The sequence below is a fragment of the Bidens hawaiensis genome, unplaced genomic scaffold (assembly GCF_021521415.1).
Source record: "Bidens hawaiensis isolate Kalapana, Puna unplaced genomic scaffold, B.hawaiensis_p1.1 tig00005510_1, whole genome shotgun sequence".
In the NCBI taxonomy this organism is placed as follows: domain Eukaryota; kingdom Viridiplantae; phylum Streptophyta; class Magnoliopsida; order Asterales; family Asteraceae; genus Bidens; species Bidens hawaiensis.
In genome coordinates, this window is record NW_027491355.1 from 640215 (window position 1) to 660692 (window position 20478).

At 40.6% G+C, this 20478-nt stretch overlaps 1 protein-coding gene across 2 annotated transcripts in view; it reads left to right on the forward strand.

The window, feature by feature from the left end:
- Window positions 1-20267, forward strand: part of LOC143630021 (alcohol dehydrogenase-like 4) — a 33097-nt gene extending 12830 nt beyond the window's left edge. Inside the window, exons 1-7 of one of the 2 annotated variants that reach the window (XM_077099137.1) lie at window positions 18424-18819; window positions 18907-18989; window positions 19096-19171; window positions 19284-19345; window positions 19478-19573; window positions 19655-19813; window positions 20003-20267. In XM_077099137.1, the coding sequence (XP_076955252.1) occupies window positions 18426-18819; window positions 18907-18989; window positions 19096-19171; window positions 19284-19345; window positions 19478-19573; window positions 19655-19813; window positions 20003-20116 (984 nt within the window). In that variant the 5' untranslated portion in view covers window positions 18424-18425 and the 3' untranslated portion in view covers window positions 20117-20267. Of the gene's footprint in view, window positions 1-18423; window positions 18820-18906; window positions 18990-19095; window positions 19172-19283; window positions 19346-19477; window positions 19814-20002 lie in introns of those variants that run through there. The other variant, XM_077099136.1, reaches the window with a different exon arrangement.
- Window positions 20268-20478: the final 211 nt, after the last annotated feature.

Sequence of the window (20478 nt, forward strand, 5' to 3'; positions counted from 1 at the left end):
AATTTTCCAAGTGTAGAATAAGTTAACCTGTTGAACGTGGTTGATAATGGGTTAAAGTTTTGCTTCCTCTTTCGTGATTGTGCGGGTAGAACCGTCACTTGCACTTAGTAGGATGGCTAAACTTTAACCTTCATCTGACCTGCGTGTAGGTTTTCCTCATCTTTTGAGGATAAGTTAACCTTTGAACGTGGTTGATAATAGGTGAAGTTTTGCTTCCTCTTTCGTGATTGTGCGGGTAGTATCGTCACTTGCACTTAGTAGGATGGCAAAACTTTACCCTTATCTGACCTGCGTGTAGGTTTTCCTCATCTTTTGAGGATAAGTTAACCTTTGAACGTGGTTGATAATAGGTGTGAAGTTTTGCCTCCTCTTTCGTGATTGTGCGGGTAGTACCGTCACTTGCACTTAGTAGGATGGCAAAACTTTACCCTTATCTGACCTGCGTGTAGGTTTTCCTCATCTTTTGAGGATAAGTTAACCTTTGAACGTGGTTGATAATAGGTGTGAAGTTTTGCTTCCTCTTTCGTGATTGTGCGGGTAGTACCGTCACTTGCACTTAGTAGGATGGCAAAACTTTACCCTTATCTGACCTGCGTGTAGGTTTTCCTCATCTTTTGAGGATAAGTTAACCTTTGAACGTGGTTGATAATAGGTGTGAAGTTTTGCTTCCTCTTTCGTGATTGTGCGGGTAGTACCGTCACTTGCACTTAGTAGGATGGCAAAACTTTACCCTTATCTGACCTGCGTGTAGGTTTTCCTCATCTTTTGAGGATAAGTTAACCTTTGAACGTGGTTGATAATAGGTGTGAAGTTTTGCTTCCTCTTTCGTGATTGTGCGGGTAGTACCGTCACTTGCACTTTCATTTTTGGGTGCTGAACTTCTCCTTCAACTGACCTGCGTGAAGGTTTTGTCCTGTTATTGGGTTTGTGCGGGTAGGACCGCCTTCCCACGCAACGACTTCACGTAATTATGCGGTGAAAGCCGGCATATTAGTGTTCAGAAAAGTAAAATCATCAGCTTCGATGTTCTAAAGAGAATCATTTCCATTAGAAGTGGCTCTTGGCCTTTTCTTTACAAATTGGAATTGATTTACATGCAAATTGTGTAAATGAGTTCCATGTTGGGATGGGAGTGCCATCGAGCCGATACGCACCTGGTTCGGGATCTCGTTCTTTACGCAGCATGTAGTCTCGACATTGAAGCTGGAACTTTTATTCGTGTTTTCCCCAGCTGAGGTTCTACACGCACCCGCCTGCTCAGCCTTTATTGCGCCACGAGGTGCGCGAGCGTCCCATCTCTGACAAATGCTTCGACCATGTCTTTTACGTCTATGCATTCTTCAGTGTTGTGGCCTTTTGTCTTGTGAAAGTCACAGTATTTGCTCCGATCAGCATCATGACGATGTCGGATTATTGGAGGCTTTGGCCACGGGAGCTCTTCAGTAGCGAATATCTCAGTGACGCTCTTGGTGAGTGGCGTCCATCTGGAGTTCCGGTGCGGATGTACATTATCCCTTCCGCCCAATCGATGTTGCAAGCCGGATGAGGTGTCAAAGTTTACCCTTGACTGCCAAATGCCTAGCTTCCGCTTTTTATTTAATCGGGCGGTGAGGACGTTGTCTTCTCTCGTCTTCTGAGTGTAGAGGTTTGTGCTCTGGGGGAGATCTTTACCCAGTTGCTTCTCCGTTTCCGCATAGCGTTTTGCTGCTGTCATGATGGCATCCCATGTGGATGGCATGCCATCTTTACCCGTTAGGGTGCGGATGAGCTCTGGGTCATGCGCGCCCTGGATGAAGGCAGCGCGAACAAGATCTTCGCTGATATTGCCCAAACTTAGCTTCTTTGAGTTGAAGCGAGTGATGAAGTTTGGCAGAGATTCATCTTCTTCTCGTATGCATTTGAGGATTGTCCATTGCTCCTCGGTATACTTCCGTTGCTGGCTGAAGTGTTGGCTAAACTTCTGCTGGAAGTCTGCCCAGTCGTAGATGTGGTTGACCGGTAGACGATCAAACCAAGCTCTAGCAGCCCCAACAAGCGTCATTTGGAACATGTAGCACCACGTGGGTTCCGTCCAATTGCTGACGGTTGCCCCCGCTATGAACCTGTTCAAATGATCGTCTGGATCAGATATACCGTCATATGTGCCTATGCTAGGCATTTGTTTGGCACTCTTTGGGGCGATTGCTTCCGCAATGTCCCTTGCAAACTTGGACGTTCCTGCATTTGCAATGTTTGGTCTGAACGATTTTGAGAAGTCTCGTGGACTTCCACCTGTGCTTTTTGGTTTGAAGGCTTGTCCAAAATGCCTTTTCGGTTGGGATTCCATTTCCTTACGCTTCCCTTTTGCCCTATGGCGAGGGTTCGCGTCGGAGTCGGATTCCTCCGAGTCATCCTCCCAGTATTCGAATTCGTCGGCCTGTTGTACGGAACGCAAGCGTTCGTTCAACTCGGCCTGGAATTCCTTTTGTCGTGCCTCCGCCCATGCCTTGACTTCATCGAGAGTTTGGCGGGGGAGTCTTCGTTTCTCAACCTGGGTATCAGTGGATCCCAGTAGGCGATCATTTACTGCACTTGCCCCAGCATGAGTAACTGGGGTAGTGTTCGTAAAATTTACTTCACTTGCCCCGGCTTGGGTAACCGGGGTAGTGTTTGTAAAAACTGTGTTACCGGTATTCCCCCCAGTAGCTGGGGTTGTGGTTACCGGAATTTCTCTAACCATCTTTGTAGAAGTTTGAAAAAACTGGAGAAAAATGAAGTTCTAGCTTTATGCACGGATGGCGCCAATGAAGAAACACTAACCGGACCCCGGACAGATTACTGGTAACCTGGGGGTTAGATAGATGTTTCCCACGAGGGGTTAGACCCTTGGAAGACGGTTCTTCTGATAACCTGCAAAACAGACACCGTGAGCTCGTCACTGAGAAGGGGGGGGGGGGGGTTCCTCCTTGTGACCACCCTCCGGCGTGAGAATCAGACTAGATTGCTCTTTAAATATAAAAGTATATTAAGAGATTGCTAGAGCAGATATCAGGTATGATATGATGATAATGTGATAAGATATGATAGGATGAGATGGTCATACCATTTGTTGTATTTATAGCCGAAGGTAGGTTTCCAAGGAGGTATGGCCGGCTGCAACAGTGTTCCTGTTCCACCAACAGTAGCCTACGCACGAGCCCTGCTGGTAGTTGGTGGGTAGGTAGCGGCTGATAGCGACCAGGCCTGCTGTATACTATTCCTTTTCTACCAACTGCCGGCTACGCACGTGGTATGACAATATTTGGTGAGTAGGCAGCGGCTAATAGTGACATACAGTGTAGGAGCATGCTGCTCGCCATACTGTTGTCCATAAGCTGTCGTATCTTTAGTCAGATCTTTTTCCCATACCTCGTCAGGTACAGTACAGAAGATCTTCCTGTATCGTACGGACTGGCTTATTTGGGCGGGAGTATTCCCCCTCCCGCCCTTGTGCGGGATTGTTCCCGGCTTTGCTCATTCCTTCAGGTGACACTGAGAGCTAAGTGCCTTGTGCGTGTAGCTTTGCTGCGCGGGTGGCCTTCCCTGATGGCTTGTATCCGAGGCTGCGGGAACAGGCGGAGTCCTTCACCATCGGGAGGCATTTCCTGCGGGACCAGCTTGCGTACTGCGCGTAAGGACGTCACGTCTCTGAGCATGGTTGGTCCTGCGGATCCAGTTGGTTTCTGCGCAGACGTCCCTCTTCTAGGTGAGTCTTGCGGGTCCAACTGGGCTTTGCTGGGACCTACCTCTCCACATACCAAATGTAACAACTCAGCTATTTGCTGACCTCACATACTTCTCCCATAATCATCTCCTTCATGCACCTATCACCACTCACATCCCAAAGGGTGTTAAAATTGCCTTCAAATATTCAAAATGGGTACCGCGAATTAACGGCTCTACTATCAATAACACTTGGGAGCTTGTTAAACACCCTCTCAATTCAAATGTTGTTGGGTAAAAATGGATATATCGAATAAAATAAAAATCAGATGGTTCTCTTGACTGTTACAAAGCCCGTTTAGTCGCTTAAGGCTTCACAAAAGTTCCTGGTCTTAATTTTTCACATACCTTGATCAGTCTGGTTGTGAAGGCGTCCACAACTTGTGTGGTGTTGCCACAATCTATAGTTGGCCGCTTCGCCAACGTGATGTAAATAATGCCTTCCTAAACTGACTCTAATCGAAATTGTTTACATCCACCGAGCTTTGTTGACTTTAAATTTCCGAATCATGTGTGTTGTCTCAAACATGCCCTATATGGTCTCAAACAAGCACTGTGGGCTTCGTTTCAATGGTTAAGTACATTTATTACTACCCTTGGTCTTTAATGTAGCCGAGCTGACTCGTCCCTTTTCGTTTACAAAACCGGCACAATATTAATCTATCTACTCGTTTATGTAGATGATGTAATACTTACCTAAAACAATCAAACCGTTATCTTAAACTCCACGGCCAGATTACATTTGGAATTTTAAATAAACGACTGGGGCACCTTGAACTATTTTATACCGTGTAGAGGTAATTTCTGTAACACCCCGTAACCGCAGCGGAAACGTACACGGGATGCAACAGACACATCTGATATCAACAGCATTGCTTATAAAGAAAATACCACTACATTAATTTATAACATATTACATTGTTGCGAGTTTCATTACTGTCTAGGTGTCACACACATATATTACCAATAAGACATTAATATATATTCATTACAAAACATAGAGCAGCAAGCTTCCAACAGGTAGCACAGATAGTTAAGCACATATCAGTCATTCCAACTTGGGCATACCTAGAAAACATGTAAAGAAAACGGGTCAACTACGAATAGTTGGTGAGTTTCACTAATTTAAATAAACACTGACAAATCGTTTTAATAATCATTTATTAACAATATAATCATGCTGGGAACTATGTTACCCCAGGACATTTCCATTAACTTTCTGGGAACTATGTTACCCCAGAACAATAATAACCCCTGGGAACTATGTTACCCCAGAACAATAATAACCCCTGGGAACTATGTTACCCCAGAACAATAATAACCCCTGGGAACTATGTTACCCCAGAACAATAATAACCCCTGGGAACTATGTTACCCCAGAACAATAATAACCCCTGATAAACAATTTATATATTCTGTGCATCAAACCATATATATATAAATATACAAGTATTTCCATACGATCGGTATGTACTTAAATACTTTAAATAAGACATGTTTTCCGCCCCGGGAAAATATAATTAAAACAATTCATTAAAAGGGGCTCGTGAAAACTCACCTTTTGTGAGTCGGTGAGTAATACAAGGAACAGCTACGTGCCTGGATCTGTAATATAATATCTAGTCGTTACTATATAATTCCCATAACTTAAATACGTATCAATCGGTACATCTGGGAACATTGTTAACCCAGTACTGTACTCGATTCGGGGACTATGTTACCCCGTGACACTTCTAAGGACTCAGATTGTGACATTGCTTAGAGTTTGACAGTCAATTTAGTTAAGGTGATGAAATTATAGCTCGGTTTAACACCCCGTTTGGCCGTGGGGCCCGTTTCCGGTATTTCGGTGCCGGAAACGGTAAAATCGGGTAAAATTACCCAAATCATCCGAATTATTTTCGGATGATTTATTTTTACTTAATTTACTTAGATTTATGAAATAGTCCATTTTTAGAGTTTTCATGTACCAGTCAGCTCGCTTATGCGAACCTTGCCGGTTTACACGTTTTAAGCTTTAAAAACTTGTTTTTATGTTCTTTTTAGCACAAATAATTACCCGATTAGTCTCGGGTCTTGAAATTTTGCACAAAACTTAATTTGACAGTAAGGAATTTTTGTAAAAATTTTCCAGATTTATTTTCTTATATTTACATTTATTTATCTATTTTTAAATCACATTAAAATACTAAATATATCAAAAATACCAAAACACTTTAGAAAAATCCCAAATTTTTCTGGGATGATCTCTATCATCCTCATAACTTTCTGGAATTTTTCCAGATTTATTTTCCTATATTTACATTTATTTATCTATTTTTAAATCTCATTAAAATACTAAATATATCAAAAATACCAAAACACTTTAGAAAAATCCCAAATTTTTCTGGGATGATCTCTATCATCCTCATAACTTTCTGGAATTTTTTCAGATTTATTTTCCTATATTTACATTTATTTATCTATTTTTAAATCTTATTAAAACACTAAATATGTCAAAAAAATACCAAAACACTTTAGAAAAATCCCAAATTTTTCTGGGATGATCTCTATCATCCTCATAACTTCCTGGAATTTTTCCAGAATTTAAAACTTATTTTTCAAGCCATTTTCACCCAAAACCGAGCTAGAAAGCCCTAGAACTCGTTTCACCGAAAAGCCTACTTAGGCTTTTCCAACTGAGCTCAAATTTTGTGGGTGACTTTTATATGATATAAAAAGCTTATCTTAAATTTTCCGGAATTTTTCATCATGTTTTGCTATTTTTCACTATTTTTGGCCAAAACCGAGCATTAAATTCACCGAATATTCATCTTTTATCCAAAAATTACCAAAAATTCACAGATCTCATATTTCCATGTGTAGATCATCTCTGTGAAATTTCGTGACCCAACTCTAAGCACACGAAAATCTGTCCAAATTTCATATACACACGAAAACCGAACTATTTTGTGTTTTCTAGCTTTAGATCGCAAGGATCTCGGTTTCTAGCCTTTGCTAGCCGCTAGATACAACACTTACAAGCACCTCAACACCACACCAAGCAAGTTATACCCACAATCAAGCCATTTCTTTCCTAGTGTCGGTTAAAACATCAAAACAACGATTTTGACCGTAAAAAATCCGTTCTCGACTCTTTTTACTCCTTTCTTGGACCAAGATCCCTTGTATAACATGTATACATCTCTTGATCATGCAAGAGTCGGTTTCATCTCGGGTTTTCACCCGTCTTTCACATGAAAACTCATTTTCACAAGATTTTAACCGTAAAATTTCATTCTAAACTCTTTTAACTAATTACTTAGATCAAAATCCTTTGTATAACTTGTATACATCCTTTGATCACACGAGAATCGGTTTCATCTCGGGTTTTCACCCATTTTTCACATGAAACCTCCTTTTCTCCATATTATAGAATCAAAACCAAGAATCAACCATAAAAACATGTTTTATACCTTCAAATCTTTGGTTGGAGATCAAGAAAATGGATGGGTCTTGGATGAACACTTGAAGTTTGAGAGGATTTGGGAGAGTTTGGATGAAAAAAAAAGAAAAATGGAATGTGTAAAGGAGGGTGTGGGTGGCCGGCCTAAAGGGGGTGTGTGGGGGGGCCCACATCTCAAATATTGTCCACACATTTGGATTATACAATCCGGATAATGTTGTGGATAATCTGGTTCAGTTCGTTTCTCGTTTAAACTCGTAATTCGGCTTGAAACGAAATTAAAATGGTCGTTTTTCGGGTTAAAGTAAAATTTTCATAAAACTGATTTAAAAACTTTAAAAACTTAACCCATGACATTAAAACATCATATTATTAATAATTACGCATCTTTTTCGGCTTGATTGATCGTCTCTTGCTTGGTTTGGTGTTAAAGGTTTCGTTTAGCGTACCGACGTACCATTAAATCGAAATCCTTTTTTTTTTGTGCTATAATTTACTTATCCCGAAGCATTAATACTTCGTAAACATCACTAAACATTATATACTTCGTCTATAATGTAGTTCCCGATCCGTTCGGGTTTCAATAACCGATCATTGATTAACTGTAATTCCAATACGATTCACTATATAATCGAGTATGATTCGTACTATAATCATATATACTCGTATATACGTACTATAACTCATATAATCAATATTTAAATGACACGTAAATAGTATATACCGGCTAGGGTATACCTGGATTTGCCGGAATCGTTACATTCTCCCCCCGTTATAAAAATTTCGTCCTCGAAATTTTACGCGTCAACTACTTCCTTTTGAGGAAATAGGTGGGGGTATTTCTTCCGAAATTCACCCTTTCGTTCCCAAGTAAATTCTGGGCCTCGTTGCGAATTCCATCTAACTTTGACCAACGAGATCTTATTGTGTCTAAGTTGCTTGATCTTACCGTCCACTATTTCAATGGGCTCCTCTACGAAGTTGAGCTTATCACTTATTTGAACACCCTCTAAGGGTAACACCGATGTCTCATCCGCCAGACATCTTTTCAAATTCGACACATGAAACACGTTATGAACTGCACTTAGTTCCTTAGGCAGTTCTAGTCGGTAAGCTACCGGACCGATCTTTGCAGTAATAATGAATGGTCCAATATATCTAGGGGCCAACTTCCCCGCCTTTCCAAATCTGACCACTCCTTTCCAGGGTGATACTTTCAAATATACCTTTTCACCCTTCTCAAATGACAACGGTTTTCGACGGGTATCGGCATAACTCTTCTGCCGATCCCGCGCGGCTTTCAGGTTGTTCTTAATTTCAAGAATCTTGCTGGTCGTCTCCTGGACCAGATCCGATCTAATGACCTGCGGGTCACCCACTTCAGACCAGCAAAGTGGTGATCGGCACTTCCGCCCATACAATGCTTCATAAGGTGCTGCCTTTATACTGCTGTGATAACTGTTATTATAGGAAAATTCAACGAGTGGGAGATGTTGATCCCAATTTCCCTTAAAGTCCAGTACGCAAGCACGAAGCAAATCCTCCAAAGTTTGAATGGTCCTCTCAGACTGACCATCGGTCTGAGGGTGGTAAGCTGTGCTTAGGTCAATACGTGTTCCCAATGCTTCTTGGACAGCTTGCCAAAGTTTGGAGGTGAAATGGCTATCCCTATCGGAGATGATCGAGATGGGGATGCCATGACGAGACACTATATCGTTTATATAAATTTGCGCAAGTCTCTCAGTGTTAAAAGTATTCCTAATTGGAATAAAATGTGCCGATTTGGTTAATCGATCCACGATTACCCAAATTGCATCATGACCTCGGGGTGTCTTGGGGAGGTGTGTCACAAAATCCATTGTGATCTGCTCCCACTTCCATTCGGGAATTTCCGGCTGTTGTAGCATTCCCGAGGGTTTCTGGTGCTCCGCCTTAACCCTCGCACACGTCATACACTTGCCGACGTATGTGGCTATATCCTTTTTCATACCCGGCCACCAGTAAAATTCTTTCACATCCTGGTACATTTTATCAGATCCCGGATGTATGGAATATTTCGACTTATGCGCTTCGTCCATGATTAATTCACGAAGGTCATGGAGGGTCGGGATCCAAATCCGATTTTTGAAATAGAGAATTTCGTCCACACGCTGTTCGAAATTCTTCTCATTCCCGTAAAGTCCTTCTTTATCCAATTGGCCCTCTTTCAACGCCTCGCGTTGAGCGACTCGAATCAAATCCGAAAGGCTCGACTGGATTATCATCCCCAACGCTCGCACGCGTAGTGGCTTGACTCGATCCTTTCTACTCAAGGCATCGGCTACAACGTTAGCCTTGCCGGGGTGATATCGTATGTCACAGTCATAGTCACTCAGCAACTCGACCCATCTTCGTTGCCTCATATTCAGTTCTTTCTGATCGAATATGTGTTGCAAACTTTTATGATCAGTGAATATGGTGCACTTTGTACCGTAGAGATAGTGTCTCCAGATTTTAAGTGCAAAGATGACTGCTCCCAGTTCCAAGTCATGAGTAGTGTAGTTTTTCTCATGAACTTTTAACTGTCGAGACGCATAGGCTATGACCTTTTTATTTTGCATTAACACGCATCCTAACCCTTTACGGGATGCGTCACAATATACAACAAATCCATCGTCTCCGTCGGGGAGACTTAAGATTGGCGCTTGGCACAATCTTTGTTTTAGCGTTTGAAACGCCATTTCCTGCTCTTCACCCCATTCATATTTCCGATCCTTTTGAGTCAGGAGGGTTAAAGGTTGGGCGATGCTGGAAAAGTTCTCTATAAATCGACGATAGTATCCAGCTAAGCCTAAGAATTGGCGGATTTCCTTTGGAGATTTAGGCGCTTGCCAATCCTTAATTGCTTCAACTTTACTCGGATCAACGTGTATTCCTTGGTGGTTTATAACGTGACCGAGGAATTGCACCTCTTGTAACCAGAAGTTACACTTGGAGAATTTTGCATACAACTTCTCCTGATCAAAGAGCTCCAAAACTAACCTCAAATGTCGCTCATGTTCTTCTTTACTTTTTGAATATATCAAAATATCGTCAATAAATACAATGACGAATTTGTCGAGATAGGGTTTACAGACTCGGTTCATGAGATCCATGAACACCGCTGGCGCATTTGTTAGCCCAAAAGGCATAACTAGAAATTCGTAGTGGCCGTAGCGAGTCCGAAACGCGGTTTTTGGGATATCCTCCTCTTGAATTCTAACTTGGTGGTATCCCGATCTAAGATCAATTTTTGAGAAATAGCTCGCACCTTGTAGTTGGTCGAACAAATCATCGATTCGGGGAAGAGGATACCTATTTTTGATGGTTAATTTGTTCAATTCCCTGTAGTCAATGCACATTCGAAGGCTTCCGTCCTTCTTTTTCACAAATAGTACAGGTGCACCCCACGGGGAATAACTGGGACGTATAAACCCCTTATCCAACAATTCCTGCAACTGGTTGGATAGTTCTTGCATCTCGGACGGTGCAAGTCTGTAAGGGGCCTTAGCAACAGGGCCGGCTTGAGGTAATAAATCGATTCTGAATTCGACTTGTCGGGTTGGCGGTAAACCAGGAAGTTCCTCTGGAAAAACTTGTGGAAATTCGCGTACTACGGGAATATCGTCCACCCGTTTTTCCTCAGAATCAGCGGCCGTCAGGCTCGCTAGATACGCCACACATCCCCGACGTATATATTTCAACACCTTGAGATGGGATATGAATGGTATCATGGTGCCGGATTTTTCTCCATGCACTAATACCTCCTCGTCATCCGACACCCGGATCTTGACGGTTTTCTTTTCGCAGTTTATTTCTACCCTGTTACGTGCCAACCAATCCATTCCCACTATCACGTCAAAACTACCCAATTCTACCGGTAACAAGTCAATCAGGAAGGATTGTTCGCTCAGAATAAAAGGGCAATTCCGAACAATCCGATTAACTGTCATGGTTTTACCGTTAGCGACTTCTACGGTGTAAGGTTCTATGGTTTCACCAATAGGAAGGTTTGCTATCGAAAGGAATCTAACGGAGACAAAACTTCTATCGGCGCCTGTATCAAATAATACAGAAGCGTAATGATCAGAGACGAGGAAGGTACCTGTCACTACGTTGGGGTCCTGGCGCGCCTCGTTCGCTCCCATCACAAATGCTCGGCCTCGCGCCGGATTGGACGACGATGGCTGACCCGCGAGTTGTCTCCCGTTTCCTTCCTGATTCAGTTTCGGGCAGTTCCTTTTGAAGTGATCCGTGCTGCCGCATTCGTAGCAAGCACGGCTAGTGGTCACCATCTGGTTTCCTTGCGGGTTCTGCTGTCGGGCTGGTTGAGTTCTAAATGGTTGCGCCCGAATAGGTTGTGGTTGACGGTTCAGGTTGTTCAGATTTGTCTTACAATTTGGTGCGTAGTGTCCAACCCTGCCACACCGGTGGCACACCACCTCCTTGCACACGCCACTATGGTGGTAACCACATTTCCCACATTTAGGAAACGTTCCCCTCTGCGGTTCATGCCTTCCGCCCGAACTAGTCATGGCGTAGTTCTGGGCAGTAGGTCTAGCACGCTTACCTTGCTGTTTCTCTCGGATCCTATTGTCATACGTACCTCGCTTTCCCCCAGCCGACTCTCCTGTTGCCTTTATCGATCCGCTCCGCAAGAAATCATACGTGACTATGCCAGCCTGTGTCACTGCACCCTCATACGTCTGGTGCCCTCCCGCGTTAACTATACTCCTCACTACTGGAGTAAGTCCCCAAATATAACGTTCTACCCTCTTTGACTCTGGGGTGACCAACCACGGCACTAATCGTGACAGTTCATTAAACCGGTTGGTATATCCCAAGTGGTCCGCCCCATGCATTTCCAGGTTCCACAACTCATGTTCCAGTTTCTGCAATTCATTCTTTGGGCAGAAATGTTTCAAAACAAGATCCTTAAGCTCTGTCCAGGTCATGCGGTTTGTCGCCGCCTGACCTCGAGTCTGTACTATGGTGTTCCACCATGTCAAGGCATGGTCTGTGAACGTACAGGTGGCGTACTTAACGACACAATCCTCGGGACAGTTGCTGATATTCACCACTGACTCTATTTTCTCTAACCATTTCACTAACCCATTCGGTCCTTCCGACCCGTTAAACTCTAAAGGCTTGCATAACATAAAGTCCTTGATTGAACAACCCCTGGATGGTCCAGTGCGGTTGGTCTCTACAGTAGGTATAGGACCATTACTGTCGGTAGCGACCACCGTAGGCGGTGCGTCATTACTCGGAATCGTGTTATCGGTAGGTGGAGGATTAGCATTATGTTCCCCGCCATTATTTATGGGCGTTTGATTGCTCGGAGGGGTTGGATTAGATGAATTATTAATACTGGCGGCGATGCGCGATACTATATCCGGTATCGCCGCCTCCAACTGTTGAGCAATCAAACGGCTCACATCTACTTCCGATACTTTCGTTGATCGTTTCGGTGCCATTCTACACAATCATCAAAGAAATATATATAATCAATACCATCTCAAAATATAAAACACAATACATACTTCATTCATTAGTAAACATTGATTCATATTACACAAACATCAATTTACATACTTTCAGTCAACATTACATAACTAGGTTTTAATACAAAGGGCCTATGTTGGTATCATCCTCGACATAACCCGCAATGGGTCAGTGCTTGAATGATACCCAAAAGTATCGATAATGATATGCCCTACAAGAGACCCCCTATGGGCCAGTGGTTGTACTATAACTAAACAAGATTCACTCCGTGTTAGTATCACCACTAACTACTTACACGGAGTATCAAAAAGCGGTTCAAGATTCTACCATCTAACACATCTACACATGGTGGTAAACCAACCCCACCAACACCGCCACCAGCACCACCAACACCGCCACCATAACCCGCATTCGGGTTTCCATCTGGTCGATCAACCAGTGGGAGTATGAGCACTCCCTCTTTAACTGGTTAATAGCATACTGGTGGTCCTGTATGCTGTCCCCGAGGTACGCTCGCCTCTGTACCCCCACGACCAGGGCGGCAGAGTGCTCGTTCACCTGTTCGGTGAGAACACGTAGCCAAGCCGCCAAGTCCCGTTCCTGCCTCGGAAGACCCCACACAGGTAGGGTCGCAGGCTCGGGTTGGGGGCGGGAAGACTCGCCCCGGTGGTATGTGGATCTGGGTGGGGTAACAGTGGGCGGAACATACGGGGCACTGATCCGCGCCGTGAGGCGGGGACCGTGTCTGGGGGGAATCGGGGCGGTCTGTGGTGCGGGCGGGGTAGGAGACCTGGTAACCCTAGCAGGGGAGGGTACACTAGCACTCCTAGCTGGGGTGGTCTGTCTAGAAGTACTATGACTAGCCTCCGAAGGCTCGGAGCTGGGTGCTACACTTGGGCTTCCAGAGGCCCCGGAACTGACCTCTTCCGGGTCCTCTTCCGTTGACACACTAGGTGTTCTTGCCATTTTTACCTGCACACAAGTTAACAAACATATAGTCCCTTTTCATAGTGTAATTCATAATTAAATTAATCATGCACTTACTTATACAATTTTGCCACATAATAATATTATTATACATTTACACATATGTTGCCAATTTTACCTATTTAAGTCCCCCGTGACTTCCCCTGAATTCCCTCGTGCAGACAAGTCTGTTATTATGTTCCGGACCATAATAACCCACTTGTCCATCCAAGTTCATCCCGATCTCGTCACAATATATTATTAGTTGATATTCAGATCCTATAATACTTGAGCTACTGGTTATATTTTAGGTATCTTTTTCAGACATCCTAATTCTTTATAACCAATGGCGCTGATACCAAGTTCTGTAACACCCCGTAACCGCAGCGGAAACGTACACGGGATGCAACAGACACATCTGATATCAACAGCATTGCTTATAAAGAAAATACCACTACATTAATTTATAACATATTACATTGTTGCGAGTTTCATTACTGTCTAGGTGTCACACACATATATTACCAATAAGACATTAATATATATTCATTACAAAACATAGAGCAGCAAGCTTCCAACAGGTAGCACAGATAGTTAAGCACATATCAGTCATTCCAACTTGGGCATACCTAGAAAACATGTAAAGAAAACGGGTCAACTACGAATAGTTGGTGAGTTTCACTAATTTAAATAAACACTGACAAATCGTTTTAATAATCATTTATTAACAATATAATCATGCTGGGAACTATATTACCCCAGGACATTTCCATTAACTTTCTGGGAACTATATTACCCCAAAACAATAATAACCCCTGGGAACTATGTTACCCCAGAACAATAATAACCCCTGGGAACTATGTTACCCCAGAACAATAATAACCCCTGATAAACAATTTATATATTCTGTGCATCAAACCATATATATATAAATATACAAGTATTTCCATACGATCGGTATGTACTTAAATACTTTAAATAAGACATGTTTTCCGCCCCGGGAAAATATAATTAAAACAATTCATTAAAAGGGGCTCGTGAAAACTCACCTTTTGTGAGTCGGTGAGTAATACAAGGAACAGCTACGTGCCTGGATCTGTAATATAATATCTAGTCGTTACTATATAATTCCCATAACTTAAATACGTATCAATCGGTACATCTGGGAACATTGTTAACCCAGTACTGTACTCGATTCGGGGACTATGTTACCCCGTGACACTTCTAAGGACTCAGATTGTGACATTGCTTAGAGTTTGACAGTCAATTTAGTTAAGGTGATGAAATTATAGCTCGGTTTAACACCCCGTTTGGCCGTGGGGCCCGTTTCCGGTATTTCGGTGCCGGAAACGGTAAAATCGGGTAAAATTACCCAAATCATCCGAATTATTTTCGGATGATTTATTTTTACTTAATTTACTTAGATTTATGAAATAGTCCATTTTTAGAGTTTTCATGTACCAGTCAGCTCGCTTATGCGAACCTTGCCGGTTTACACGTTTTAAGCTTTAAAAACTTGTTTTTATGTTCTTTTTAGCACAAATAATTACCCGATTAGTCTCGGGTCTTGAAATTTTGCACAAAACTTAATTTGACAGTAAGGAATTTTTGTAAAAATTTTCCAGATTTATTTTCTTATATTTACATTTATTTATCTATTTTTAAATCACATTAAAATACTAAATATATCAAAAATACCAAAACACTTTAGAAAAATCCCAAATTTTTCTGGGATGATCTCTATCATCCTCATAACTTTCTGGAATTTTTCCAGATTTATTTTCCTATATTTACATTTATTTATCTATTTTTAAATCTCATTAAAATACTAAATATATCAAAAATACCAAAACACTTTAGAAAAATCCCAAATTTTTCTGGGATGATCTCTATCATCCTCATAACTTTCTGGAATTTTTTCAGATTTATTTTCCTATATTTACATTTATTTATCTATTTTTAAATCTTATTAAAACACTAAATATGTCAAAAAAATACCAAAACACTTTAGAAAAATCCCAAATTTTTCTGGGATGATCTCTATCATCCTCATAACTTCCTGGAATTTTTCCAGAATTTAAAACTTATTTTTCAAGCCATTTTCACCCAAAACCGAGCTAGAAAGCCCTAGAACTCGTTTCACCGAAAAGCCTACTTAGGCTTTTCCAACTGAGCTCAAATTTTGTGGGTGACTTTTATATGATATAAAAAGCTTATCTTAAATTTTCCGGAATTTTTCATCATGTTTTGCTATTTTTCACTATTTTTGGCCAAAACCGAGCATTAAATTCACCGAATATTCATCTTTTATCCAAAAATTACCAAAAATTCACAGATCTCATATTTCCATGTGTAGATCATCTCTGTGAAATTTAGTGACCCAACTCTAAGCACACGAAAATCTGTCCAAATTTCATATACACACGAAAACCGAACTATTTTGTGTTTTCTAGCTTTAGATCGCAAGGATCTCGGTTTCTAGCCTTTGCTAGCCGCTAGATACAACACTTACAAGCACCTCAACACCACACCAAGCAAGTTATACCCACAATCAAGCCATTTCTTTCCTAGTGTCGGTTAAAACATCAAAACAACGATTTTGACCGTAAAAAATCCGTTCTCGACTCTTTTTACTCCTTTCTTGGACCAAGATCCCTTGTATAACATGTATACATCTCTTGATCATGCAAGAGTCGGTTTCATCTCGGGTTTTCACCCGTCTTTCACATGAAAACTCATTTTCACAAGATTTTAACCGTAAAATTTCATTCTAAACTCTTTTAACTAATTACTTAGATCAAAATCCTTTGTATAACTTGTATACATCCTTTGATCACACGAGAATCGGTTTCATCTCGGGTTTTCACCCATTTTTCACATGAAACCTCCTTTTCTCCATATTATAGAATCAAAACCAAGAATCAACCATAAAAACATGTTTTATACCTTCAAATCTTTGGTTGGAGATCAAGAAAATGGATGGGTCTTGGATGAACACTTGAAGTTTGAGAGGATTTGGGAGAGTTTGGATGAAAAAAAAAGAAAAATGGAATGTGTAAAGGAGGGTGTGGGTGGCCGGCCTAAAGGGGGTGTGTGGGGGGGCCCACATCTCAAATATTGTCCACACATTTGGATTACACAATCCGGATAATGTTGTGGATAATCTGGTTCAGTTCGTTTCTCGTTTAAACTCGTAATTCGGCTTGAAACGAAATTAAAATGGTCGTTTTTCGGGTTAAAGTAAAATTTTCATAAAACTGATTTAAAAACTTTAAAAACTTAACCCATGACATTAAAACATCATATTATTAATAATTACGCATCTTTTTCGGCTTGATTGATCGTCTCTTGCTTGGTTTGGTGTTAAAGGTTTCGTTTAGCGTACCGACGTACCATTAAATCGAAATCCTTTTTTTTTTGTGCTATAATTTACTTATCCCGAAGCATTAATACTTCGTAAACATCACTAAACATTATATACTTCGTCTATAATGTAGTTCCCGATCCGTTCGGGTTTCAATAACCGATCATTGATTAACTGTAATTCCAATACGATTCACTATATAATCGAGTATGATTCGTACTATAATCATATATACTCGTATATACGTACTATAACTCATATAATCAATATTTAAATGACACGTAAATAGTATATACCGGCTAGGGTATACCTGGATTTGCCGGAATCGTTACAATTTCCATCTCGTTCGGGTTTTTTCTCAGTCAAACCAAGTATGCACATGCCATTCTTTCTCGAGCAGGTCTTCTTGACGCCAAACCGGTCTCCACACCTCTTAGCACGACCGACACATTCAATATTCGGGTACACCATTCGTGATCGCAAACTTTACCATTCTTTAGTTGGTACCATTCAATATCTCACCATTACATGACCGGACCTCTCGTAAGCGGTGAACCAAGCTAATCAATTTTCCAAAACCCTACAACTGAACACTTCCAACTTGTCAAAAGAATACTTCACTATGTCAAAGGTATACTTTCATATGACTTTACGTTTGACCGCCCATTAAAAACATCATTAGTTGGCTACTCCAATGACGATTGGGCACCTTTCATTAAAACAACCTGGTTAACTTATGGATACTCGATTTATCAGGGGGGGGGGGGCTTAGTCACTTGGAGTACAAAGAAACAACCAACCGAGTTGCTCGCTCAAGTTATAAATCAGAGTATCGAGCCATGGCTAACACCGCTGCAGAAATCATTTGGTTAACCCACTTACAATGTGAGTTGCTTGAACTACCTCCCAATCGACCAACTCTCTTACATGACAATAAAACTTCTTTATTTCTAAGCCAAAATCCGGTAGCACATAAATGTGCTAAACAGATTGACATCGATTATAATTTCATTAGATAATTGGTCTCCTCAGGTCGTTTACGCACTAAATTTTGTTCCTACCACGCTCTAGTCGACGTCTTCACCAAAAGTATACCGCAGCCGCTCTTCGAACGCTTCCGAAACAAACTACAGGTCTGACCGCTACCAATTCGCTGGAAGGGGGTAGCAGACATTAAACATTTAAATGATCTTGACCAATTAATTTTGGTTAATTTTTATATTCTTCTAAAGAAGTAAATGACTCCCATTATTTTGGTGTATCTTTTGTATTTTAACGTATATTGTAATTGGAATAGACAAGCCTTTTGACTCTTTCAACCATGATCAAACCTCATTGACAATGCTATTAAATATTTTTACTTACACAGATCAAACCTCATTGACAATGCTATTAAACATTTTTACTTACACATATCTATCAGTTGATTTTGGTTTGATGGATATATGTAGGGTAGTAGAAAGTGTAGGAGAAGGTGTGGAGGACATAACAGAAGGAGATCATGTTCTTACAATTTTTAACGGAGAGTGTGGTGAATGTACTTATTGCAAGTTGAAAACCACCAATCTTTGTGCAAAGTTTCGAGTTGACCCGTTACAAAGTGTGATGAGAAATGATGGGAAAACAAGGTTCTTAACTCAAGATGGAAAACCCATCTATCATTTTTTAAACACTTCTACTTTTAGCGAGTACACAGTTGTGGACTCAGCCTGTGTCGTCAAGATTAATCCAAAAGCTCCTCTCAACACGATGACGTTACTTAGCTGTTGCCTCTCCACAGGTTGTGATCTATGTACATATTGATTAGTAATTTTAAATTATGCATCTATTGGTTTAAGTTTAATTGAAATTATTAGTGATTCTGAAGGAATTGGATCGGTGATCAATACTGCGAATATACATCAAGGATCAACGGTTGCGGTTTTTGGTTTGGGTGCAGTTGGATTAGCAGTAATAACCTACCATTTTCTTGAAATTAATTATAAGCCATAGCTTGTTATACATGTCGACAAAAGCTATTAGCAACCTATTTTTTAGATGTTATTATTGTAAGCAGGCCATACTGGGAGCCAAAACAAGAGGAGCATCTACAATTATAGGAATTGACATCAACAATGACAAGCGTTCTAAAGGTATGACATTTACTTGTTTAGCACATATATCTACGTACTTCTGAAAAAAAATTATGAACCTAGAGCATTTTTAGTTAATACACGATTTATATATCAATTTGTATACTAACAGGCCAAACATTGGGAATGACAAACTTTATAAACCCAAGTGATCTTAAAACTTCGGTACATGAGGTAAGTAACAAGTACATATGTATGCTTGATTTAAACTTGTTTAACATTAATTTTGTTAGTAGTTTTAATCATTTTATATAGATAAATTCATTGATGTTGATAATAATATAGTTATGCATTAAACGCATACAGAAAATAAGGGATATGACTGAAGGAGGGGTAGACTTTAGCTTCGAGTGTGCTGGAAATCTTGATCTTCTTCGTGAAGCCTTCTTGTCTACCCACGATGTATGTCAATATATATGTGTATACTTGTGTACGTATTAACGTATTTGTGTTAACTTGTAGATAAATTTTTGTGGTATATAGGGATGGGGGTTGACAGTAGTACTCGGGATTCATCCAACACCAAGGACGTTGCCATTGCATCCTATGGAGTTGTTCGATGGACGAGCAATTATAGGTTCAGTGTTTGGTGGCTTCAAAGGGAAGACCCAACTTCCTCTTTTTGTCAATCAGTGTTTGCGGGTATGTTTATTTTTTTTTACTTGTCAATTTGAGCTCAAAACCTTTGAGTATTTAAGAGACTTTGTCTTGATCAACCCTAAGACTTATTTATTTAATATGAAAGCATATTAATATATAAAATGTGTGGTTTATATCATGTACATATCTAACAACGGAGTGTTTTATGTACATGGATGTATGCTTTAGGAGGACTTGAAGTTGTTGGAGGAGTTCATAACACACGAGCTTCCATTCAACAATATCGACCAAGCTTTCGAATTGCTGATTCGTGGAAAATCATTACGATGCTTGCTTCATCTTTGAAGTATACATCAAATTAGAAGTCATAATATTGTAAAAATAAAAAGATATTGGAAATTGTTGGAACACTTTTTTTTTTGTTTTAATTATTGCAAAAACTGACTTACTAGTTTGGTTTTCTGTTGGTAATAATGGTAGGCTCAACTTTGAACGATTGAATTGAAGATACAGGATTTAGTTTCTTTTTATTATATCAGCTTGTTGTTTTAGATTATATTATTATGGGTTGAGATACTGTACAATAAAGTCTTAACGTACGATAGGTACGCGAGACGCTCTAAGGCGAAACACAAGGCAAAAATACTAAAACGCTTAAAAAACTAAAACGCTCATAAAAGGCTCAAAAACGGGTTTCGTGAAAAAAG